We start from the raw sequence: 26,961 nt of genomic DNA on the forward strand, positions 1-26,961 counted from the left end.
GATGTAAAAGATTCCATGGCCACTATTTTGAAGAAGAGCAGGGGGGAGTTCTTCCCTGGTGTTCTGGGGAATATTAGTCCCTCAACCAACATCACCAAAAAACAGATTACCCGCTCATTATCTCATTGCTGTTTGTGGGATCTTGCTGTGCGCACATTGGCTGTCCCGTTTCCTACACTGCAACACTCCAAAAGTATTTAATTGGTTATGAAGCACTTTGGGACGTCCCATGCTATACAAATGCAAGTCTTTCTTTCCATATAAGGTCTTTCCTCACTCTTGATGGGGATTTTAAATTGATGACCCCCTCGTCACTGGACAGGCAAGAGAGTGGGGCTGTCCTTTTGACTGGGGTAGTTGTTTGGTAATAGACAAAAAATGTCTTGGTCTGTGTCGCAGCGGCTTAAAGAATCTGCCTCAGCCGGGAGATCCTGGCTTCAAATCCCAGCAGTGCCTTTGGCTGAACTGAGGGGGTCTTGTTCATACATAAAGCAGAAAGGTAGCATTTCACAGGGAAAAAGGGACTGGAGCAGAAGGCTGGGCACCAGCGCAGGCTTAACGGGTCGAGCGGTCTCCTTCGAACCTCGGACACTGTATGAAAACAGGAACTAAAATAATTCTTAAATATGTGAAGGAGGAAAAAAAAAACCAGGATCTGCAAGTTGTCCTTTCCTGAAACGAGACTTAAATCTGGTCATTTTTTTTTAAAACGTTGTGCTACAAAAGCACTGCAGTCCTCAAAGAGTGGGCTACTGCATTCAGAGATGGACAAACACTCCGGGCCATTCAGAAAAGAAACACAAAAAGCTAGCTGTTCACATGCAGAATCACAGTATTATATATATATATATTTAAATAAGGCATTTCTTTCTCTCTCCTCTTCCTTTTACATTTGTACACAGGCCCCCTCAGTCAGGGAGCTGGGAACATTCCCTCACCACCCTCAATAGTCATTTGTACTTCATAGCATTAGCTTTAGGTGGGAGCCCCTCACATGCGCCTGACTGTAACAGGAGTATTATTTGGGAGGTGAGCCGGGGCAGGGACGGTAATTCATAAAATCATACAGTAGGGAAGGAGGCCATTCGGCCCACCGGTGCTGTGCCGGCTCTTTGAAATTCCTCAACCGGGATCTTGGGTTCATGTCACGTTACACGTAACCCCACCAGCAGGAAAAAAAAGTTATCTGTTTTTAATACAACTGGAAATTTTCTCTCTCTCTCTCTCTGCCTTTTGGGTCTCTTTCTCTCTGTCTGTGTAATTTGACCCATTGTGTATTCAGTATACTGGGACCTACTGTTTTCTGTGGCTAATCTGTCTGAACACCAACGACACCTTTGATTGAGTGAATGAGGTTCTCAAATCGCATATCTTATATTAGGCTGGGACACCATCACACCACTCACCTGACGAAGGAGATAATCTCTGAAAGCTTGTGATTTTAAAATAAAATTGTTGGACTATAACCTGGTGTTGTAAGATTCCTTACATTTGTCCACCCCAGTCCATCACCGGCATCTCCACATCATTACTGCCAGTGACAGAGATATACCCACCAGTGCTGTACAGTGCAGACCTGAAACCAGCATCGCAACCTAAAAGCATCCATAAATAGGGAGGGTCACAGCAAGTTAGACAGGCTTTATGAACAGATCCGTTATGGGTCAGGTGCTCCAAACTAGTCCTCAAAACCCATTGGCCTCTCTCGCCTGTCAGCGAAAGGACACGGAGCAGTGGGGGGGGGCTGGGAACAGATTCTTTGGCTGTCCTTAAGGTTGAGGAGAGCAGGGGAGAAAAACAAGGAGGGAGGAAGACGGGGAAGGAGGGAACTACACACTCGATGGTTTCAGGAGGCAGAAACAACACACCCGGCCTTCTCACAACTTACTGTGAAATGCTTCGATTTGGCCACAGAGGTAAAGTTTTGGGAGACAAGACTAGAGAAAAAAAATCACTGGTGTGGAATGGAATTTTTAATGTTTATTGAGTACAGCAAATCTACAGTGTAGATAGCCACAAAACTTCGGTAAGGAAGTGGCGGTTTTTTCTTTAAAAGGTCAGATTTCCCAACCTAATATTGACATCTGATCGCAGTGCAGATTAAACCTGCACAAAGGAACAGTTTAGCCTGAACCTGGTTTATTGTGATACAACTCAACTTTGTGGGAGAAGAGAAAGAGGAGGGGGGGTGGCCCTTATACAGAAAATATCTTGACTTCTAAGCATTTAACAGCGGGATCTACTTATTTGTAGCAAGACAGAGGGGGGAATTTTCACCTAACTCGCCGGGCAGGAATCCCACGGGACTGGGTAGGACGTGGATTTACACCCCGCTTGATATTACTCTCCGTTGACTCCAATGGAGAGTGAAATCGGGCGGGGGTGTGAGACCCGACCAGTCAGCTCCCCGCTGGGCGGAGTTAGGTTAAAATCACCAACCCACACCCTCCCCACAGCGTTTGATTTCTCTCACAGGTTCCTCTTTGACACTTGCATTCCCCTCTCTCTCTCTCTCGGCCGCCGGTAACCGTCCCGCAAAAAAAAAGTCGCGACAAACTTCCAGTCGGAAAAAACTCACCTTGGAAAACTAAATGTGTGGGGGACAGACGATGTGGGGCCGGGGCGCGAGACTGGGCGAGATTAAGATCATGACCAGACGGACACACTGAGCACAGACGGACACAACGAGCAGAGGACACTGCACTCAAATCGCTAACGTCGCTAAAATAGATTATCTGGTCATTATCTCTCTGCTGTTTGTGGGATCTTGCTGTGCCGTGCTTCCCCACAACAGTGACTGCACTGCAAAAAAGTACCTAATGGGCTGGAAAAGTGCTCAAGTTGTGAAAGGCGCTATACAAATGCAAGTTCTCTCTGTCTTTACAGAGCAGCCAAACAAACCACGAAGCTCGAGGGACAAAGAGAGAGCTGAGGCTCAGTGAGCCAGATGGAGGGGAGCATAAAGAGGAACGGGCCCTAAACGTGACTAATAAAAGGAGATGATCTGCGATTGTACCCAAACACAACAGCAGACGCTCCCTCATCCCGACAATCTGCGAAAAGGTTTTCTACCCGGTGAAATTATCAGTGTTTATTATTAGTGTTTTACACCAGCAGAGACACAATTGAGGAGTAAAATTAGGCCTTTTAGAACTGAGGCACACAGATTACACCCACCGCGCCCCCCCCTCCAGCTGAAACCGAACGTGCGTCAGCAATTCCAAACCAGATCCACGACACACACCCAGTTAGAGAGTGCAAAAACCCACAGCATGCGACAAATGCTACAGTACACAGCCCTTCAGGGTTCATGTATATTTCGATAGAGTAGATAGGGAGAAACCGTTTCCAGTGGCAGGAGGGTCAGTAACCAGAGGGGACACATTTAAGATAATTGGCAAAAGAAGTAGAGGGGAGAAGAAGAGAATTTTTTTTTTAATATATGCAGCGAGTTGTTCTGATCTGGAATGCGCTGCCTGAAAGGGCGGTGGAAGCAGATTCAATAATAACTTTCAAAAGGGAATTGGATAAATACTTGAAAAGGAAAAATCTGCAGGGCCACGGGGGAAATTGCAGGGGGGAGTGGGATTAACTGGACAGCTCGGCGTGATGGGCCGAATGGGATCCTTCTGTGCCGTATCATTGTGTGATATCTACAGTGTGAGGGGATGGCTGTCTGCCTTTTTGTGCTATTGTTAGGGAGCTGGGAGAACAGTGATTGAGCAGAGACCTGCATCCTTCGATCATGCAGCCCAACAACCACCCCCCCTCCCAAGTAGGGCTGGAGGCTCCACGCTGGGGACCGTCAGCAGCTATAGGGAGGCTCGGAAATCTAGGGAAATGGAATTTGCTGTAACGTGCCCCCCCCCCCCCCAACATCTGGGACTGGTCCCTGGAAGGAAAAGTGCGGACAGTAAGCTGCGGTCGGACTTCCCCTTTAAAAAAAAGGTGGCTGCTCTCAGGAAGCAGATCCACGCCGCGTAAAATAAAAAAAAAGGAAACACTGCACCAGAAGGTGAGGCGCTCTCGTATAGATTCTGTGACAAAATCATAGTAGCGGCCACACAGTCGGGGGGTGGGGGGGGGTGAAAGAGAGAAAGAGGCCCTCGTGCTTCCGCACAGGGAGGAAAGGGACAACCAGTCCGGTCACCGCTGCCTCCTGCAGAACAGGAAAGGCCCGTTTAGCCCGTGGGTTTTCAAATTAGGGTCTGCACAGTGAGGTGTGTATGTGGGGTTTGGGCGCACCATGTGCTGTGAACACGACGTCTTGCGAATTCTGTCCCCCTACATGCTTTCTTCCGTTGCAGTATGCTAATGAAATGTTTTTTTTTTTGCAATGGTAGCACCATTGGCTAGTTGCCCCTGCCAGGGGGGGGCTCTGGGGAATGTGTCAGTATCTGCAGGGAGTCTCACCCCCACCCCCCAAACACAGTTTTGAAAACCACCCATCTTGGGGGCTAGTTACAGCTGCACTGTTCAGAGTATCAAGAGCGGGGCTCCCTCCTATGTCCAGCGTTATAGGGGGACACTCAAAAAGGACCAGAGATGCCGCAGGTGGTCCCAGGCCGTGAGCGGAACCCAATGCACTATCGGGTGCGGAATGGTGTCTTTATTACAGCTGTGTAGAGTAGTTAGGTTATAGCACGTGAGACAACAGCTGCATTCAGCGAGCGAGCTGGGTTTAACAATGCATCACCGGCCATCAGGCAAGACACCAGCGCTGTACGCTGGGGTTAGAAATCGAGGTGATGCACAGCTGAGCAAGCAGGCAGCAAAGGGGCCAAAGAGACCAGGTATTTACATGGAGGTCATGTCATTCAGAGCATGGTCCAACTCCTCGCTGATGGCTTTATACTTCAGCTTCTGAGCGTACAGTTCATCTGGCAGAGTGAGACCGAGACAGCAGCGGAGGCGGGAGTATGAAAAGGAGATGGAGGAAGCCAGCCAGGGGATGTGAAGGTGGTGATCCAGTTGGTAGAAAAGAAAAATAAGTGGGACAAAGGAGGAAAAAGAGGTTGGAAATAAGGGAATGAATAAGAAAACATGAAATGTTAGAACAGGAAAGTAAATAAAAGTGTGATTTAAATACAGTAACTAACCGAATAAACGGACGTCAAACCAGAATAGTTCCATTTCTAACAGTGCATATTGAAGTGCTGATCCCTCTCCCAGCGTGTGTGTATATAAAGTGCTGATCTCTCTCCCAGTGTGTGTATAAGTGCTGATCCCTCTCCCAGTGTGTGTATATAAAGTGCTGATCCCTCTCTCCCAGTGTGTGTATATAAAGTGCTGATCCCTCTCTCCCACTGTGTGTATATAAAGTGCTGATCCCTCTCTCCCACTGTGTGTATATAAAGTGCTGATCCCTCTCCCAGTGTGTGTATATAAAGTGCTGATCCCTCTCTCCCACTGTGTGTATATAAAGTGCTGATCCCTCTCTCCCACTGTGTGTATATAAAGTGCTGATCCCTCTCTCCCACTGTGTGTATATAAAGTGCTGATCCCTCTCCCAGTGTGTGTATATAAAGTGCTGATCCCTCTCTCCCACTGTGTGTATATAAAGTGCTGATCCCTCTCTCCCACTGTGTGTATATAAAGTGCTGATCCCTCTCTCCCACTGTGTGTATATAAAGTGCTGATCCCTGTCCCACTGTGTGTATATAAAGTGCTGATCCCTCTCTCCCACTGTGTGTATATAAAGTGCTGATCCCTCTCCCAGTGTGTGTATATAAAGTGCTGATCCCTCTCTCCCACTGTGTGTATATAAAGTGCTGATCCCTCTCTCCCAGTGTGTATATAAAGTGCTGATCCCTGTCCCACTGTGTGTATATAAAGTGCTGATCCCTGTGCAGGTCCCAGGACCAGTTTACAAACACTTATCCCTATGAAGATTCCAGTACTGCGGATGACTTTTAACATGTCTGGGAAGCCACAGAGAGTACGATAGCATCTCTTCTCTCCCCCACCCCCCCCCTCCTAACTTTGTCCAAGTTACCGTTGTTTCAGGTGCAAATGCAGATAGTGTGCGACTGCAGGCTACCCCACCGTGGGGGCAGCACCGCCCAAAGCTCAATCTGGTCCTATAAACGCGCACACCCACTTTCCAGCAGGAGTGGCAGGGGAAACCTTGGCCCATTTTGATCCTCCCTGACCCTGGCTGCGATCAGGGACTGAAGCAGAGACTCTCCCCGATCTGTATGGTTCAACTACGGCCTGAGCTTTACCAACTGAGCCGGCGAGGGAGGGAGGAGCTGCGAGTCGGAGGAAAGGGGGGTTAGAGGTCAGCATGGGGGTTACTCAACTCTTACACAACAGCCAATTAGATCTCAATCCCAACCGGAAGACGTGCAGGTTTCCTCCCTCAGGGCACGGGAAACCATCAGCAGAACCCGAGAGTTCCTGGGAACAAAGGGAATGTCTATTTAAACCCAACTTTATGGGAAAGCCATGGCAAAAAGAGATGGATTGCGATGGTCAAAACGCCAGTGAAAGACCCTTGGAAGTAAAACAGAATTTGACTTATTCACTTATAAACCCGTGGGGTCCCAATAGGACTCGTACAAAGGCAAACTACCTGCTCGCTGAGATTCCTTACACAGAATTTACAGCACAGAATCAGGCCATTCGGCCCAACAGGTCCATGCCGGTGTTTATGCTCCATGCGAGCCTCCTCCCACCCCTCTTCATCTCACCCTATCGGCATATCCTTCGCCCTCATGTGTTCATCTTGCTTCCCCTTAAATGCATCTATGCTAGTCGCCTCAACCGCTCCACGAGTTCCACATTCTCACCGCTCTCCGGGTAAAGAAGTTTCCCCCCGAATTCCCCTGTTGTAGTTACTAATACACTGTTCAACAACTGACTACAGAATACTCATTAAAATTACACTATAACACGGGGGCCACACTATAGATTATCTACGGGGTCATTGCAGTGACTAAGTTAATTTCCACAGTAATTTTTTTTTACATGGGATTTCAAACTGGTGGTTTGGCGATCGCAGCCCACGTTCGGGTCTGGCTTTCGAGGGCAGGAAATTAATGGGCCCTATGATCAGGCCCAGAGTGCCACCTGGAGGGGCAATGGGTTAAAGTCGGATTTCAGTGAAGCACCAGGTGCTGCATCAAGTCAGGAGGAGCCGACATCGGGCGTTCAATATTTCATGTCGCGGTGCAGGGTGGCACAGGGGCGCCAGAGACCCCGGGCAAAGTGTAAGACTGTGCTGCAATGAATGAGTCCCTCCCCGCCACTGAGGGTTTGGCTCGGTGGTAGCACCCTTGCCTGAAAGTCAGAAGGTTGTGGGTTCAAGCACTCACATGTCAGACTTGAGCCATTAAACTAGACCGTACTGAGGGAGCGCTGCACTGTCGGAGGCGCCGTCATTCAGATGAGACGTTAAACCGAGGCCCCGTCTGCCTGTTCAGGCGGCTGTTAAAGAGCTCATGGTGCAGCAAGGGATTCATCTCACTGCTGCATGTGGTCTTGCTGTGCACAAATTGGCACAGCAACTACACTTGTGAAGCGTGTTAGGATGCCCGGAGGATGTGACAGGCGTTATAATCAATGCAGGTTTGTTCTTTCTTTGCTATTGATAGGATTAGCGACACACACTGGTGCCATTTTACCTTCCAGTTTTACTGTACGAAGTATACACAAAGTCGATTGCCGTTTATACAGCTCGAAGGGCCCCACAGAGGCAGCAGTTGCTGGATTTTCAGAACAGTTTAACCCACGTACCTTCTAAGTCATCAATGGTCTTCTCCAGCTTCGCTACGGACCGCTCTGCAAACTCCGCACGGGTCTCAGCCTAAAGACGACAACACCACCACACAGGTTAACCCAGGGTAAAGACGACAACAGCTTGCTTTTATATAGCACCGTTAACGTAGTAGAACGCCCCAAGTGTTAATTGTATCCATGTGATTAATAGCAATTAATGTTAATTGTATTCAGGTGGTGAGTATCAATTGGGGACTCTCTCATATCCATTTATAAGAGAGCTGATCTAAGGTGATCTCTGTGAATAAAGGCTTGGAAGCAACTGAAGACCAGGCTCGAGTATTCTATCCATCACCTGGCTATCCAGTTTGTAACACCAAGGCCCCTCACAGGAGCGTAATCAGATAAAAATTGACACATAAGGAGATATCAAGACAGGGGATCAAAAGCTTGGTCAAAGAGGTAGGTTTTAAGGAGCGTCTTAAAAGGAGGAGAGAGAGGCGGAGGGGTTTAGGGAGGGAATTCCAGAGCTTAGGGGAGGGGATAAAATCAGCTAGGGTTCCCACTCCCGATCGCTATCCACCAACACTGTCCAGACTGCTGGAGGACAGAGATTGGACGAGGATACGGTCAGGCTCTGCTGTGTCCCAACAGACAATTAAGGGGAAGCTAGACATGTACCGTGAGGGAGAAGAGAACAGATGGATATGTAGATATGGGTGAGATGAAGTAAGGTGGGGGAGGCTTGTGTGGAGCATAAACACCGGCACAGACCAGTTGGGCCCAATGGCCTGTTTTTGTGCTTTACATTCAATGTAATGTTAGTTCCTTGAGGAGAGGAGAGGGGAAAAGGCACGAGGGTTGAATTTGATCGACACAAACCACAGAGCAAAGTATTCTCACCTCCTTGAGTTTATCGGTCAGGAGTTTGATCTCTTCTTCATATTTGTCTTCCTTTTGGGAGTACTACAAGAGGGGGGTGGGGAGAAAGAGAGAGAGAGAGAGAGACTAAATCAAATAATCTGAGAGACTGCACACAAATCTTATCTGTTACCAGTCATTAGGTACAACTTCAGGAGCAGGAGCAGAGGGAATGCTGCTTCAACAAACCCATTTATGGCATCAAACCAAGTCAATGTTTATTTATTTTTTTAACACAAGGACGTCTCTAACCAGCAGTTTACAGTGTGAGCTATAAGAAGGGGGTGGGATGCAACGTGCTGACTGTTCAGCACAGGGAGAAAGACACCTTTGAGCGATCCACAAGCCCCCCCCCATAGCCATCATCGGTCCCGATCGAGGGGCAACAGGACAGAGGCCCGTGTTTTAACTCCAGGCATGGCTCTTGGGAGCCAGGGTCAGGTTGCAGACTTTTCCTCCTTCATCCTACATGCCCGGGGCCTATCGGCATTTTTAGAAACACCATTGATTGGGGGGAGGAAGGGGGCTTGGGCTCGGGTCTTAAGACTGAGGGAACAGCAGAAAAAACAGGAAATTGGAGGGCAATAGCCCAAATTAGGCACCGGTTTACACAGCAAGCACATTTTTAGTACGTGGAATCGTATTTAAGGCACAATTGTCGTGGATGGTCGGTGCAGAAACGACTGAGGAAAGGGAGCTTCAGAGCAGATCCTCTTGCACAAGAGGCCCGGGGATCCGTTGCAATGTTAACTTCCGCATTTTAAATTACACACGTTTCCTGCTTTGAATTTGCATCCATCGCTTCAAAGTTTTAGGATCAGGGTGTCGGTCTGCCAAGTACAACATCCCGCCTCCTGAGGTAGAGGAGGCGAAAACCTTGGAGCCATTTAAGAACTTGCCTTTGTAACGACGTTCCAAAGCCCTTCACAGCTAATGAGTTACTTTTGGAGGGCAGTGACTTTACGTGGGGAAATGTGGCAGCCATTTTGTGCACAGCAAACTCCCGCAAACAGCAAATGAATAGCCAGTTAATCTGTTTTTGGGTGAGGAATGATACACAGGGCACAAGGAGACCTCCTTGCTCAGTATCAGTTGATTGACCAGAAAGGGGCATTGCAACCAATCTTGGTCCAGTCATTCCCCGACCTACGTTTGCATCCTCACCTTCCATCAGGATAGCAAGCAGGAGTGGGATCACCGGATTCCCCCCTCTCGCTCCAACTGCTCCACCAGCTTACCCTGAACAGCCCAGGGATGGAACCTCAGACTCCCCTGCTCTGCGGCTCTCACAAACTGATTTTTGAAGGAATTCCTCGAGTCCCCTCCCCCCAAACCAGATGGACCCTTCCACTGGGCGGTGTCACTGACTGAGCAGGCAGGGAGAGACCCCATAGATGGGATCAGTGGACAGGGAACGAGGGGGGCAGCACAACTGCAAGAGGACAGAAGGTATTGTAGCCGAATGTTAGGCTTTTTGAAAAGGATGCGGGCTTGATGCCAACTCCAGGAGTTGAGCAAATAATCGGAGCGGGCATCCCAGTGCACCACCGAAAGCGCGTTGCTTTACCAGAGGTGCTGCCCGCTGGGTGACACATGGTGTCAGCCGTGGCTCAGTGGGTAGCGCACTTCCCTCTCAGTCAGAAGGTCGTGGGTTCAAATCCCACTCCAGAGACTTGAGCCCATAATCCAGGCTGACACTTCGATGCCACTACCGAGAGTGCTGCACTGTCGGAGGTGCTGTCTTTCAGATGAGACATTAAACAGAGGCCCCGTCCCCCTCTTTAGGTGGACGTAAAAGATCCCAGGGACTTTCGAAGAAGAGCAGGGGAGGTCAGAAAAGTGGCAAATGAAGTTCAATCTGGAGAAGTGTGAGGTAATGCATTTGAGGAGGGCAAACAAGGCAAGGGAGTACACAATAAATGAGAGGTGTAGAAGGACAGAGGGACCTTGGAGTGCATGTCCAGAGATCCCTGAAGGTAGCAGGACAGGTAGATTAGGTAGTTAAGACGACATACGGGATACTTTCCTTTATTTGCCGAGGCACAGAATACAAGAGCAGGGAAATTATGCTAGAACTGTATAAAACACTAGTTAGGCCACAGCTTGAATACTGTGTACAGTTCTGGTCACCAAATTACAGGACGCGACTGCACTAGAGAGGGTACAAAGGAGATTTACGAGGATGTTGCCAGGACTGGAGAATTTTAGCTATGGGGAAAGACTGGATAGACTGGGGTTGTTTTTTTTTGGAAAAAAGGAGGCTATGGGGAGATTTAATTGAGGTATATAAAATTATGATAGGACTAGATAGAGTGGATAAGGAGGACCTATTTCCCTTAGCAGAGAGGTCAATAACCAGGGGGCATAGATTTAAAGTAATTGGCAGAAGGATTAGAGGGGAGCTGAGGAGAAACTTTTCCACCCAGAGGGTGGCGGCGGCCTGGAACTCACCGCCTGAAAGGGTGGGAGAGGCAGAAACCTTCAACTCAGTCAAAAAAGGTACTTGGATATGCACTTGACATGCCGTAAACTACAAGGCTACGGACTCAGTGCTGGAAAGTGGAGTTAAGCTGGATGGCTCTTTTTCAGCCGGCACAGACACGATGGGCCAAATGGCCTCCTTCTGTGCCGTAAATTTCTACGATCACTAAAAGAGATTATCTGGTCGTTATCACGTTGCTGTTTGTGGGACCCTGCTGTGCGCAAATTGGCTGCCGCATTTCCCTAGTGACTACACTTCAAAAAGTGCTTCAAGAGGTGCTACAAAAATCCAAGTTCTTTCTTTCAAGCCAATGCCCCACCTGCCTGCTCAAGTGGACAAAGACCCCATGGACCTGTTTGCACAGGTCTCCCAGTACCCTAGCCAGCATTCATCCCTCAATTAATGCCACTAAAAAAAAAATTAACTGGTCATTGTGGACGTTAATGGCACAGAATAATTGCCTACATTAACAGTCAATGCACTTCAAATTTAATACACTGTGTGAAATGCTTTGAGATGCTCTGGTGCAGTAAGACAATACAAACACAAGTGCAATAAAAACAGAAAATGCCAGGAACACTCAGCTGGTCAGGCAGCATCTGTGGAGAGTGAAACAGAGTTAGCGTTTCAGGTCAAACGTCAACTCTTGTTTCTCTCTCTACAGATGCTGCCCGACCCGCTGAGTGTTTCCAGCATGGCCCGATTTTATTTCAGATTTCCAGCATCCGCAGTATTTTGCTTTTGATCGCAACTGCAACCAGCAGCTCCTTCCGCTGCCTGGCCGATGAGTGGAGGATCCTTCGATGTCTTGTGAAGCGCACGACGGCAAACAAAAAAAAAAGGACCAGGGGAGGAAAGGAAAGAAGAAACCCGGGCACAAAGGCAACCCTACCTTCTCAGCCTGGGCTTCCAGTGACTTGAGATTATTCGTCACATTTTTAAGCTCCTCTTCCAGCTCTGCACATTTGCTGTGGTGCAGGGAGAGTAAGGAGGGACAGAGGGAGGGGTGGGGAATAAGTGACAAGACAGAGGTAAGAAAAAGCAACCAGATGATGGGTATTGGGTGGGGGGGGGGGGGGGGGGGGGGGGGGGAAGAGGAAAGAGAGGAAGAAAGAGAAAAAAAAGAGAAAGAGAGAGATGTGGTATACACAAAAAAAAATGGGGCACACGGAACACGCAGGGAAAGACAGAACAGAAAGAAAAAAAAAAGAGAACAAACAGTGAAAACAGAGCAGCACGTACCTCCTGAGAGATCTCGGGCAATTCATTCTCAAACTTTATGCTCAGGGCTGTCAAGTTTTGTTTTTAAAATAAAAAGTTGTGTTTAATCATCCCATGCACATATCACTAAAGTAAGCCGCCAGTATGAAGGATAAATTTTAAGTTAGCGTCTAGTAAATTAAAAACTAGTAAACGGCCCGTCGCGTTGTCAGGAATCTTTTTTTAAAATATTCAAGGAGGCGACAAAGTTGGAGACTTGCTGGATCAAAACCAGATTAAGCGGAAAATCGTGACATAAAAACCGCACACGTGATACCACGGTGCACAAAATAGCTGCTGCATTTACCTTCACATTGCACGAACTCTCTCCCCACCCCCCCAAAAGGCCGTTGAGGCTGGTGGTCAATTGAAAGCTTCAAAATGGAGTTTGGTAAGATTTGTGTTAGGTAAGGGTATTAAGGGTTACGGAGCCAAGCTGGGTCAATGGAGTTAAAGATGCAGATCCGCCATGGAGTTAGATCACCACTGAACAGGACGGTGGGTTGAATGGCCTCCTCCTGTTCCAATGCATGTAAAGTGTGTCGGGACATTTGAGACAGTGCAAGGCGAATGTCTTATTCACGTAGTGGAGGCAAAAACTTGAGTCATTTAAGATTTAGTTAGATGGTGGCTGAATGAGCTGCCTCTGTTTATTGTGTGATCGTCTGACAGCGTTCATCATTTCCCCCCTCCTCCCAGCGTTATAGTGAACGAGACCTACACTGGTGGGGAAGTGCCCGTTTCTTCTCAAGTGTCCCTCTGCAGTGCTAAAAGGAACTCCAGGATGCAGTGTTTTGGGGCTTTAATATGCTGGCTCTAAACACTTTCAGCCTCAGGTCTCAGTTGAATCTATGGCCACGGGCCAAAACCTCGACTGCGGCATTCTGTGCAGCTTTCACCGTTAATGGACGGGGCAGTTTGTACAAGGGTTGCCAGGCCCAGGGCGGGAGGGAGATGGCGCAGGGTGCGGGACGCTGTTGGGGTTCTGAATTTTGCTTCCCGAGGAGAGTTTGTCCCAAAAAAAAAGCATAAATAGCCAGTGCCTGCAAGTCATGGGGAGCAGAAGCTAGCGCAAAGATGGACTTCGGGTGTCGGACTCTCGTTTTAGAAGTTTACAGATGATCCCCCTCGATGAACTGGACTGCCATTGGACAGATGGCAATCTTCCTCCTCACCAAGAGAGACACATTGTGTTTGGCATATTACTGCTTTTTCTGTAAATTTTCTCCTCCCTGCAGGTATGAATACACAGGCGTCATTTCCAAGTCGCCATCACTCGTGGAACAGCCTGGGCACACTGAGGTGTCGGTAAGCTATTCAACCACGGGAGACATCACAGCCAACCCAGATCCTGTTCACGCCCAAAGTCCATTTGTACACTTTCAGCAGAAGTTGGTGGGGGGGGGGGGGGGGGTGGTTGGATTGTGGAGCAGGAGACCTGGATGATTTCTCCCCTCCCCAACTCAAGGGTGCAGAGGCCAAAAGCAGCATCCCAGACACCGGCACAAAACCAGTAAGCAAACCCGGCACCTTCCTGGCCTGTACGACTCAGGTACTCAATGACTTAGGCACCTCATCAATCAGGGATGGACCTGTAACCTGGCTGAGCACCAGCAGTCAGCGGTAATTATATTACGGCATCATGCAACAGATTTACAAAGTGAGACCTCGCTGACTGGCAACATTCCGCTTTAATTTATATCCCGGACCCCGAAGTTCCCAGCTAATTATTTTTTGCCGATGGAATTTTCATTTAAAACAAGCCACGTCAGGAAGAGAAATAACACGGAACCACTCGTGTGAAGTGAGACACAGCAGTCATTCACAGCTCAGGAGATACCAGTGTTCTTATGTAAGTTTTCTGGGCCAATAGGAATCCCAAATTTTGACATGTTCCTGGGTCGATTGAGTAAAAGTAAAAATTTGGTATGTGCTCAATTTGATTTATTGTCGTCAACTGGAGGCATCAAGACTGTATTGTATTTCAGTGGGATACATTTCAGAGGCTTCAATATAGTCAATGAAAAAACCACACACTGGTGGAGAGAAGCTCAGTGTGTGCCCAGCACTCCCTGCAAGAATAGGCCTTGGTAAAATAGATTATGTTAAAAACACAAAACAGTGCACGTGCTAAGCAGGTATTGTCCACCTGCTGCCCATTGGCACTGTCTTCTATTTTTATTCCAAAATTTCACAGCAATGCAGTTTTATCTCGACACTCAATTGTTAATCAGACAGCAGTATTGGGGTCCACGCTATCGGAAGGATAGTGAGGCTTTAAGAGAGGATACAACGCAGATTCAATAGGACGCTGCTTGCTACGATGAAATACAAATATGACGAAAGGCTTGAAACATTGGATCATTTTTTTTTGTTAGAACACCACTGATTATGGGGGCGGCATGACAGAAGTTTTTTAAAATTATGGAAGGATGGGACGAGGTAGATAGAAACAGACTGTTTCCAGTAGTCGAGGGGTCCAGAACGAGGGGCCGTAGCCACAAGATTAATTGTGAGAGATTTAGAACAGAGAGCCGGGGACACAGACACACAGACATGAGTGGATGAAGGAAAGGGATATGGGAACAGAACAGGTATATACGATTAGAACTAATTGCTTGACCAGAGGGTAAACACCGACATGGACTGGTTGGGCCGAGTGGCCTGTTTCAGTGTTGTAACTACGTGTCGCTGGGATTAAGAGTGGGGCAGTAAAGCAAATTAAGCCCACATCAAACCGACACTCCCTTAAACTTTACATTTAGATTTGGGAGGAACCATAACAGTGCATTAAATTCACTGGAAACGTGTAAATAATAGTGTGGGTGATTCAAATATTTAATATCCATGGCGGCACACACTGTAGAACGAAGCAGCCCCGATTTCTCCCTTTTATTTCCAAGATTGCAGGTATGTGAGCAAGTGAGGGAAACTCATTTCAAACAAGTGCGAAAACAAGGCAATAAGTTCAGTACCTTTTCCTCTAATGCAGTTAAGGCTTTCAAGTTCTGATCCCTGGTTCTAAGCTCCTCGTTCAGTTGCCGCATAGTGCTGTTAGTGTCCACAAGGCACGTGCAAGAGGGGTCAAGGGTCAAATGGGATGATTTGGTAATGTAGAGCATGCAAAGGAATCAGAAAACAAAAAAAGGATACAAAAAAAAAAGGGGAAACAGTCATGACAAGCTTTGCCCGCCGAGAGCCCCGAGAACTTAAGATGTTGAACAAAAGCAAGTTAAAATGGAATAGTTCACAGCAAGATGTCACTTTTCCCTCTGAGGAACCTGTTTACTGCTCAGGTCTAAAGTGCTGAGGGATCAAAGGAGAGTTGTGTACCTCCTTCCCCTCAACGACAGCACCAATGCTTACAGGTTGACCTTACACGATGGCCTAGAGGGGAACCACACCTCCTGGTGTAGTACCGCGTCACGCACACTAGAAGGACTCGGGTTCGAATCCCCAGTGAATGCTGAGTTAGCCAATTTCAGCCAGGATGGAGGTTGGAGTGCTACATTGGTCTGAGTGAGAGGGGAAAATAGCAAAAGAAGCCATGGCTGCCTGCCCAGTCACTAACCAGTGACTCTTTTTACACAGCGTACACATGAACCTTGGGTTGAGAAGGTCGGGCTCAGCCGTGATGCTCTCCACAGCTGAATAGCCTAAGCTCACACATTTAAGAATGGCCACTTAAGTGAGGTACTGGAGGGTACGTGGTGCCTGTGGAAACCTATACCCCAGTGAGCAGGCAACTGAAACCAAAATCCCTCACGGAGCTCTCGTTATACTGACCGGACCAACACAGCTTCAGGGAGATCAAAAATCTCTACTCAACTTTAAAGGAATCCTGCAGATTATGCATACTTTTCATCAATTAAATCTGGCTCCACAAACAGAATGAGAAAGAAAAAAAAAAGAACAGAAAGAAAAGACTGAATCCAGATTCCTAATCACTATGCAGGAGTCGAGTGACTTGCTATCACTTGCTGCTGTTGAGGCCCAGATGTGTTGGGACCGTGAGCTTGGTGCCAGCGGGTGACTAACATCAGTGGAGCTGTACTCCAGCCAGAGTGGTCACCTTCAGATAAAGAGGGAAAACTGGGATAGAGGGCAGGAATTAGGGAATGTTCGCATGGGACATAAAACAAAGCAACAGCAGCATGGGTTCATACCAGTGATATTCATTTGAAATCTGCTCAGGAAAGTGACATCTTCACTGCACCAGTTAAAGTCTCGAAAATGCAGCTGGTTTCCAAACACATAACCCAGACACATTTAACCTTAAAACTTTCTTTCTTTTTTTCCCTCTTCCCCCAACCCATAAACTGTAGCTTAATAACACTGACCATGCACCATTAAAGAGGGTTCCCTAGATCACCACCTTCTCAAGGGCAATAAATGCTGGCCTCGCCAGCGACGCCCACATCCCATGAACGAATAAAAAAAAAACTCAGGTGTCAAACATTACCTGACGTCCGTATTCGAGGGGCTTTGCTGGACTGGCCGAGCTCGACTCGCTCTGAAAGTTTCCTGTGGTTGTTTCGTGCTGGCACTGTAGCAGATGGTACGGCTATAGCACTTTCCTGCTATTGAATGTCTGCCCGTTTCCAAACTGAGCTTGTGGTCTCTCAGGAACATCTCAGCCCTTGACCCACAAATTCAGTCACGTGTTGATGCCTCGATGAAAGGCATCCGCACTGAGCCTCAGCTGGTAACATGCATCAAGGGCAGGTTCAGTCACGCAGAGCAGGAAGGTACCAGATTCCATCTCCGGGTTTAGGGAGGTGCCAAATATGTAGATGACCAAGTAGATATTTTCCCCATACAATTGACTCAATCATAAAACACACTGCAGGAAACCAACCAGATTTTCGGGACTTAACCACTAGGACCCATCACCCAAGCAATGTCTGTTTTGAGCCAGGTAACCACAATTCCACGCCCATGCTCACGAGCAAACAAGAGGACGAACAGTTGGAACTGAATACTTACGACTCTGTCACCTCAGCACGCTCCTCAGTGCGCTCCAGGTCACTCTCAATGATCACCAGCTTACGGGCAACCTACAGGAAAGATAGTTTGCCGGTTAAGTGCAATTTGTTCCCATTTTGAAGTCGTACTCCGTCCTTATATACTCAAAGTAAAATATTACTTATGTAGAGTTGGTTGTAGCATAGGAGCTTTTCTGCATTACAGGCTGAAGAATTGGGAGACAACACTAAGGAGCTATAATGGGAGGTTGCAACTGACAGGTTTACATAGGCAGTTTCCATTATAAATGTGGACATAAGAATTTATACTGGCAGTGCACACAGAAACAAAGGGGGGTAATTTTAACCCAACCCTGAAGGAGAGTGATATTGAGCGGGGTGTAAAACTGGTGATCCACCCGATCTCATGGGTTTCCCACCCGTCCAGTTAGGTTAAAATTAGACCCAAGATATTTAAATATTATAGATGTAAAGCATGTTTTGCCCATCAGACACTACACTTTGTTACAGATACAAAACAATCTTAAAAAAGGAGAAATGCTGGGTGGTTCTGACAAGTAGCCTGAAATTTACAAAGATTTTCTAATATGTACAGTCCCTTCACCAATTAAACTGAGGCTGTTTTTAAACTTTGAATTAGACTTTGCTTAATGGTAAAATAACACATTGTGTGCGCACTACATGTATTAACATCCCAACCTGTCTATCCCATTGAACCCCCCGCCCCCCATCATTCACTCACCTCTTCATACTTGCGGTCAGCCTCCTCTGCGATGTGCTTGGCTTCTTTTAACTGGATCTCCTGCAGTTCCATCTTCTCCTCATCCTTCAGGGCCCTGTTCTCAATCACCTTCATCCCTCTGGGAAGTTAAGAAAAAGCTTCGAGTCAGCTAGGTGTCGGGTGGTCTGAACAAATGCAGTTACATTCACCTGCCTGACGCCAGAATCCCCACAACAGGAGCGTTCGAGTGAATAAACTAAGCCATCATGACCTAGAAGATCCCAGGTTCAGTCTAAGAGTTAGCAGATATCAACTGGCATCACCCATCACCCCGAGCTCGCTGACCTACTTTGGCTCCTGATCCGGCAACGCCTCGATTTTAAAATTCTCATCCCTTGTTTTCGAATCCCTCCATGGCCTCGCCCCTCCCTATCTCTGTAACCCCCTCCAACCCTCCAAGATCGCTGCGCTCCTCCAATTCTGGCCTCTTGCGCATCCCCCGATTTTTAAACCGCTCCATCGTTGGCGGTCATGCCTTCAGCCGCCTGGGCCCTAATCTCTGGAATTCCCTCCCTAAACCTCTCCGCCTCTCTCCTCTCCTTTAAGACGCCCCTTGAAGCCTACCTCTTTGACCAAGCTTTTGGTCACTTGCCCCTAATATCTCATCGTGTGACTCGGTGCCAAATTTTGTTTGATAATCACTCCGGTGAAACACCTTGGGACGTTCTACCATGTTAAAAGCGCTATACATCACTAAAAAATAGATTAACTGCTTATTATCTCATTGCTGTTTGTGATTGCAATTTGTTGTTGTAGCAGGGGGGACATAATTGGCCTAGGCTCTGGGGGGAGGGAGGTGGAAAGAGAAGGGAAAGGGAAAATGGGGGTGGAGAATCATTCAGAGTCCGTGCTCCTGATCCCTACCCAGCAACCCAAGCTGGAAACAGCACGTGTGGGGACAAGGTTTCCACTGTGACGCCCTCTATAGATAAATAGCCCACTACTCTATCTAGGCTCACACATGAACAATGACCACTTAGGAGGGAGCTATCAGAGTATAAGGAGTCTGTGGAATCATAACCCAGCACGATTCAGCACATCTGATTTGGGCAGGGGGAGTGAAAAGAGAGGGGTTCCAATAATATTTATGCTATGAACAATTGAGTTTTCCAATCTCAATTAGGGTGGCACGGGAGCACTACAGTTGTATTATAACAGTGACTACGTTTCAAAAGTAATTAATTGGCTGTAAAGCGCTTTGGGAGGGCCTGAGGGCGGGAAGGGCGCAAAATAAATGCAAATTTTTCTTCTTTACAGCTGGTTTCAGCTCCCTTGAGTTTGGGACAAGTAAGAAAAAGCATGTTTCCTACTCTCGATTACTATCCGGTGAATAGAACGTGAAGGAACAAGTGCGTCCACATCGGCAGAGAGAATTTGCATTTATTTAGCGCGGTTCATGACCTCAGGATGTCTCAAAAGTGCTTTGCAGCTGTTGTTTTGCAGGCAAATGTAGCAACCAGATTGTGCATTGCACGGTCCCACAAACGGCAATGCGATAGTGACCAGTTAATCTGCTTTTAGTGACGTTGGCCAGGACACCAGGAGAACTCCCCTCTCTTCTTTGAATAGTGCCTTGGGATCTTTTACGTCCACTTGAGGGGACAGACGGGGCCACGGTTTAACGTCTCATCTGAAAGACGGCACCACAGACAGTGCAGCACTGGGTGTGTCAGCCTGGATTACGTGGGACTCGAACCTACGACCTGCTGACAGAGGCGGGAGTGCTACCCACTGAGCCACGGCCGACTCTTATTGGGTTAGAGATTTGGCTGTGTTTGCCCGGATGCACGCGCAGCGATATCATCTGTTGGCCTAGTGCACGCGCAGAAGAGTGACATCATCAGGTTGCCCGAGAACCGCAAGTCTCCACGTGGTGTCACTAATCACTCCGTATAGATTTTGTCCTTCCAAACTGTTGGGTTATGTCTGGAGAGAAAACCTTTTGAGCTGCGTAACACTTGGGGTGAAGTACAGGTCGGTCACTGGGGGCAGGACCAGAGTAAAGGGCAGGTGAGTCACACTTCAGGCGTGTTGGACCAAGTGTGATTTCTCCTCCAATGGATTGTTACCAACACAATGAATGAGTCCAGTGACAACACTGACTGTCACATTAATAAATCAGGACAATGCCTTTATTGTTAGCTCTATTGTGCAAGTGGTACGAACTGATTACAGGAGACTGCGTACAGCCTAAACACATTAATGACACAAAGGACTTAGCTCTTCAGTGAATCTACCACATTAAATAGTCCTTAAAAATATTTTAGGATTACTTCAAGTTTGCCTATGTAACAGTGACTGTAGTATCTCTCCGACCACCCCCATTGATATCAAGTAATTCAGTGCAAACCAGGGACGTCCATGGTCTATGTGGGCAGGAGATATGATATTGTACAGACAAAATAATATTAGAATTTACAGCACAGAAACAGGCCAGTCGGCCCAACTATTCTATGCCGGTGTTTATGCTCCCACCCTACTGGCATATCCTTCTATTCCTTGCTCTCTTACGTACTTATCTAGTTTACTCTTAAATGCATCTATGCTGCTCGCCTCAACTACTCCATGTGGTAGCGAGTTCCACATTCTCATTGCTCTCTAGGTAAAGGAGTTAGAAATGCCTTAGGACAGTAGGGGATTTAACAGTCCCTCCTTCAGTCTCACCTCTCGCTCTCATCCGCCGCCTTCTCAGCCTCTTCCAGTTTCTGCAGGGCAGTGGCCAGGCGCTCCTGGGCACGATCCAACTCCTCCTCAACCAGCTGGATGCGCCGGTTCAAGGAGGCGACCTCCGCCTCGGCCTAGGCAAGGGAAGAGAGAGAGAGAAAAAAAAACAGCTCATGAGTGACGAGGCCAGGTACAATGCACCGTACTGAAGACCAAGGTCACCAGAACGCAAGGAAATCTGGAGCGAGAAACCGTCATTTGGCCCATCAGTCCATTGCATCCAGAGCCCACGTCTGATAAATATCATGGACTCCTCTCCTCCCACCTTCACACACACCTGTTGATTCCCTCCTACATTACAACAGTGACTACACTTCCAAAGTACTTTTGGACATCCTGAGCTTGTGAAAGGCACTATATAAAAGCAAGTCTTTTACTTAAGGGTCAATAATTTCCGACCTGTACCTCCCCCCAAAGGGGAAACAAAATCTGGCAGCGTTATTAAATATCTCTAACTCTCAATCCCCTCTCTCAACAGATGCTGATCCAGCTCCTTTTTAAAAAAAAAGCGGTGACAACTGACCCTGAATCAACACCCTTCGTTGGGAATTTATTCTGCACATCCTGTTTGTACCACAGTTTACATTATCACATTACATGATGCACCTGCACTAAATTTAAATCAAAATGGCCTTCTGATAATCAGGAGTGACTCACACAAGATATCTGTGCATACGCATTTTCCAGCTGAAATCACTGGATAACGATAATAACCCGGGCTGATTTTTCCTTCATAGTTCAACTGCAATATTAAGGGGAACGGATAGGGTGGATAGAGAGAAACTATTTCTGCTGGTTGGGGATTTTAGGAGTAGGGGGCACAGTCTAAAAATTAGAGCCGGACCTTTCAGGAGTGAGATTAGAAAACATTTCTACACACAAAGGGTGGTAGAAGTTTGGAACTCTCTTCCGCAAACGGCAATTGATACTAGCTCAATTGATACTAGCTCAATTGATAATCAAAGGTATTAAGGGATATGGGCCAAAGGCAGGTATATGGAGTTAGATCACAGATCAGCCATGATCTTATCAAATGGCAGAGCAGGCACGAGGGGCTGAATGGCCTACTCCTGTTCTTATGTTCCTAATATGGTTAAATACAACAACCCTAGTTGGGATCAGCTATCGCAGCACAGACAGAATATTGTGCCTTCCCGTGCCGAGGGGAGAAGGGACAGGCCTGCTACAATTCCTCAGCTCCCCTGGGCTGGGCAGGGGAGAAACATCATGGTTCCCAGTCCTGACAGCTAACCAGCTAACTGCAGGAAAACGTGCACGTGGGGACGACGAGCGAGGATATGATCAGGCTGGGCTGCAAGATCCTACTCCCCCCCCCACCCCCCCATTAAACCGCCTGCTGACAGCCACTGTATCAGCTCACACACGAAGCACAGCTAGTTAGAGGGTGGCAGGCACCTAGGGAATCGTATACCACCTGCGGATAGCGAATTCGAGAAAGGAGAGGGAGAAACTGGCGGGAAACAGAATTTTAAAATGCGTTATTGATAACCAGGTTATCTAGTCATTTGTCTTACTGCTGTTTGTGGGAGCTCGCTGTGCACAGATTGGCTCCCGTGTTTGCCTGCAACAGTGACTACACTTTGAAAGTAATTCATTGGTAGCACAGCACTTTGGGTCATTCGTAACACATGATAAAGAAGAAAGGACTTGCATTTATTTAGCACCTTTCACAACCTCAGGACATCCTAAAGCGCTTTACAGCCAATGAAGTACTTTTGAAGTGTAGTCGCTGTATGTACTGTAAGGTAGGAAACGCGGCAGCCAATTTGCCCACAGCAAGGTCCCACAAACAGCAATGAGATAATGGCCAGATAATCTGTTTTTTTGGCACTGTTGGTTGAGGGATAAATATTGGCCCAGACTGGGGAGAATTCCCCTGCTCTTCTTCAAAATAGTGGCTGGGGGATCTTTTACATCCACCCAAGAGGACAAACGGGGCCTCGGTTTAACATCTCATCCGAAAGACGGCACCTCAGGTAGTGCAGCACTCCCTCAGTACTGCAGAGACTTCAGCACATAATCCAGACTGGAACTTCAGTGCAGGACTTGAATCCACAACCTTCTGACTCAGGGGCAAGTGCTGAGCCAAGGCTGACACTTCAGCCAGTTATTTGCCCATTGTTTAATGGGCCCCTTCTCCTCCCTTAGTACTTTGATAAGGAAGGCCGTGAATTTCAGGAGACAAACTCTGTAATTGAGATGACTCATCAGCAACGGGGCTGTATATTAAATGTTAAAAAACAGATAATGTGCCATATAAATGCAATTTCTTTCAACAACTTGCATTTATATAGCACCTTTAACGTAGTAAAACATCCGAAGGTGCTTCACAGGAGTGATTATCAAACAAAATTTGACACTGAGCCACATAAGGAGATATTAGGACAGGGGACCAAAAGCTTGGTCAAAGAGGTTGGTTTTAAGGAGCGTCTTAAAAGGAGAAAAGAGGAGGTGGTTTAGGGAGGGAATTCCAGAGCTTAGGGCCTAGATGGCTGAAGGCACGGCTGCCAATGATGGGGCGAAGGGAGTGGGGAATGCACAAGAGGCCAGAATTGGAGGAGCGCAGAGATCTCGGAGGCTTGTAGGGCTGGAGGTTAGAGATAGGGAGGGGACGAGGCCATGGAGGGATTTGAACACGAGAATGGCCACAGGCTAAGCGCCAGAGCCCGCCAACACCCCAACAAAAGGCAGCATCGTCAGGATGGAATAAACCTTAAACAAAAAGGAACTATGTCCTCAACAAGGCAAGATTGCTTGAGTTTTAAACCGAAAAGCACCTGGCTTTTAGTCAGAATATTGACGGTGGAAGCATACTATTTTAGCAATGCCTTTGAATGGCTGTACTTTCAGGAAGGAAGCAGCCACCCACATCCGATGGCTTTGCCACACCCTGCCAGCGCCTGGGTGTTGAATCAACTGCGACAGTGCACATGTACCAGCCCTAGAGAGTCAGCACCTCTGGGCTGCGGGAGAAAACCAGTGAGAGAAAAAGATGTCACTCGGTAACTAGTTAACCTCATTCACTGACTCCTGACTCAGCCTGTGGGGCTTCAGCCAGGAGAAGTGCCCAGCAGCCAAAAAAAAATAATCAAATTCTTGTTTGTTCAGTTAACAATGCTGTCAGTCTTCCTGAAGAGCTGTTGCCAACTAGAGGGGATAGACTGTACCATGCCCACATTGGCTGGGTCAAACACACAACTGTTAAATATTGAGATTTCATCTCTTTCCAACATAACTATTGGGCTTATCTGCACCTATAGTACTCAATTGCAAGGACCAGGTGGGTCCCAGATTTGATCCCTGCTCTGCCGTGATCTCAGCTGTGGGTTTGGGGGAGAAAAAGGGGGACGGGGTACGACAATTAGCGTTAGTGCTGCAGGGTTCAAGGAGGGGAAAAAAAAGCCAGGCTTCATGCTCCTGATCACTATCCAGTGACCCCTACTGGAATTGCATGGGACACAATGTGAGGGCCAGTGCTGGATCCAAAGCTATATGCACTCCAGCCCTAGCACCAGTCTGTCAGCTTGGCTCAGCAGAGGCAGCACTCTATCCTCTGAAGGTCAGGAGTTCAAGCCCCATTGAAGAACTTGAGCTCATATTCTAGGCTGACAGTTCACTGTGGTACTGAGGGAGTGCAGCATTGTCTGAGGCGACTTTCTTCGGATGAGACGTTAAACTTAGGCTGTCTGCCTGTTGCAGTAGTTCAGATGGACATTAAAAGATCCCACGGCACCGTCCTGGCCAACAATCCCGCCTGTCAACCAATACCATCCCTCCCCCAACACCACATCATGGCGGTTTGTGGGTCACTATAAAATGGCTGCAATATTTCCCATCGCAATGGTCACTGCCCTGAAAAAAGTGCCATCTAAATGCAAAGATTTTTCTTGTAAATGTTCTCGAACTGCATAACCCCAAACAATTTTTGTATATACTGAAACCATCGAATTCTCTGCCACAAATCTATGCTATTCACCTAAACCACTCCACGTGGTAACAAGTTCCACATTCTAACTACTCTCTGATTAAAAGAAGTTTCTCCTGAATTCACTGTCGAAGCAGAGTCCATTAATTCTTTTAAAAAGGGAAATCAGATAATTGCTCGAAAAGAAGGATTACTAAGAGAGTATGTGGAGCGAGGAGAGTTGGATTAGACTAGACGGAGAGAAACCCGTGCAGATTTGAGGGGCTGTTTTTGTGCTGCAACATTTGATGATTGCTGTAGGAGACTAGTGCTCCAAAGTACTCCACGAATGTCAAAAGACAAGTTAAAACTTTTAATTTCTTATCCCAATAGCGACCCACCGTTTCAGCATCCGGCCCGGATGGTTGCACTAACAGGCAGCAATCTACAGCTGCTCGGCTCTGGGAAATCATGACCGCATTGCCCAGAGAGTTAAAATGAACCCAATTTCCCCCTCTGTAGCCCTGGGGCTGTCCAACCCAACTCAGTCCCATTGCAGAGACTTGAGCACAAAATCTAGGCCGACACACCAGGGCAGTACTAAGGGAGTGCTGCACTATCAGAGGTGCAGTCTTTCAGATGAGACGTTAAACTGAGGCTCCATCTTCCCTCTTAGGGAGTGAGGGGAAGAGTGGGATTAGACTGGGTGAGATATTAAAGGGTACGGGGAATGAGGGGGAAAGTGGGATTAGACTGGGTGAGATATTAAAGGGTACGGAGAATGAGCAGGAGAGGGGGATTAGACTGGGTGAGATATTAAAGGGTACGGGGAATGAGCAGGAGAGGGGGATTAGACTGGGTGAGATATTAAAGGGTACGGGGAATGAGCAGGAGAGGGGGATTAGACTGAGTGACATATTAAAGGGTACGGGGACGTAAAAGATCCCATGGCACTATTTCAAAGAAGAGCATGAGAGTTTTCCCCAGTGACCTGGCCAACATTTACCCTTCAACCAACATCACTGAAACAGATTATTTGGTTATCACATTGTTATTTGTGGTACCTTGCTGTATGCAAATTGGCTGCCGCGTTTCCTACATTTTGAAGTGTGGTCACTGTTGTAAAGTGCTTTGGGACGTCCTACGGTTGTGAAAGACGCTATATAAATGCAAGTCTTTCTTTCCTCTACTACCACCCTAGCAGAGACCAGCGACGAAAGGCAGGAAAATCCCTAGCCCGTGTGGTTCAGTCCAGCACCAACTGGTCGGTGAGATCACCGAGCAAACAAAATCTCAAGGCTTTGTTCTGAAAAAAAAACACGGCCTTTTTCGGACCTCCAGTTGCATCTCACTTCTGCTTCTCCCCCACCCAGTTCCAGTCTCACTTCCTCTCTTCTGCTCCCCACATAATAGAAAAAAGGCCTGTGTCACTGACAAAAAATAAAAATCAGACCACCCATGCAGAAGTAGTTGTTTAGCTTGAGTAAACCAGCAACTTAAGGGTCAAATCAATTTTGTATAGAGAGAGAATGATCAGTAGATATAGAGGGCCTTTCAATCTTCAGGGTATCCCAAAGAGCTTTACAATCAATGAATGAATTACTTTTGAAGGGTAGTCACTGATGTTATAGGAGGTGAATACAACAGTCCCACAAACAGCAACGAGATAAGCGACCAGTTAATCTGTGTTTTTGTGTGGTGTTGATTGAGGGAGCAATGTTGGCCAGTAGACAGGGAAAGCTCCTTTGAATAGTGCCATGGGAGCAAGGGCTTAGATGAATGTCTCATCTGAAGGACAGCACCGCTGACAATAGCGCTCTCCCCCGGTACTGCACTAGGAGTATCAGCCTAGAAGATGTGCTCAAGTCCTGAACCAATGCAGTTATGATGATTGTGCTGCCAACGGAGGCATTTCTCACATTCTGCCAGGCTCCAACTCACCGCATCCAGTTCTCAACCAATGCTCACAAAAATGGTTTAAAAAGTGTAAGATCCCCCTGATGGCCCGGGGGGTAGCTCAGCCATGCAGGCCAAGAAGGTCCCAGGTTCAATCCCTGGGTTGGGCCGAGATCACCAGGGTGTTAGTAGTGGCACTCTAGATGGTCCCAGCAAATCAGTCACATCCCAAATACAAACTCTCAGCCCGACGGCTCAGTGGATAAAT

General features: G+C 47.5%; 1 protein-coding gene across 4 annotated transcripts in view; it reads right to left on the reverse strand.

Moving 5' to 3' along the window:
- The window catches only part of LOC137306631 (tropomyosin alpha-3 chain), a 50,577-nt gene that overhangs the window by 10,075 nt on the left and 13,541 nt on the right, over window positions 1–26,961 (reverse strand). Inside the window, exons 3-9 of one of the 4 annotated variants that reach the window (XM_067975945.1) lie at window positions 20,813–20,946; window positions 18,110–18,227; window positions 17,369–17,439; window positions 15,358–15,433; window positions 8,623–8,685; window positions 7,738–7,807; window positions 4,802–4,880 (exon numbers count right to left, since the gene is read on the reverse strand). In XM_067975945.1, the coding sequence (XP_067832046.1) occupies window positions 4,802–4,880; window positions 7,738–7,807; window positions 8,623–8,685; window positions 15,358–15,433; window positions 17,369–17,439; window positions 18,110–18,227; window positions 20,813–20,946 (611 nt within the window). Of the gene's footprint in view, window positions 1–4,797; window positions 4,881–7,737; window positions 7,808–8,622; window positions 8,686–12,014; window positions 12,091–15,357; window positions 15,434–17,368; window positions 17,440–18,109; window positions 18,228–20,812; window positions 20,947–26,961 lie in introns of those variants that run through there. The other 3 variants (XM_067975947.1, XM_067975946.1, XM_067975948.1) reach the window with 3 other exon arrangements.

This window comes from Heptranchias perlo, chromosome 44 (genome assembly GCF_035084215.1).
Source record: "Heptranchias perlo isolate sHepPer1 chromosome 44, sHepPer1.hap1, whole genome shotgun sequence".
NCBI classification, from domain to species: domain Eukaryota; kingdom Metazoa; phylum Chordata; class Chondrichthyes; order Hexanchiformes; family Hexanchidae; genus Heptranchias; species Heptranchias perlo.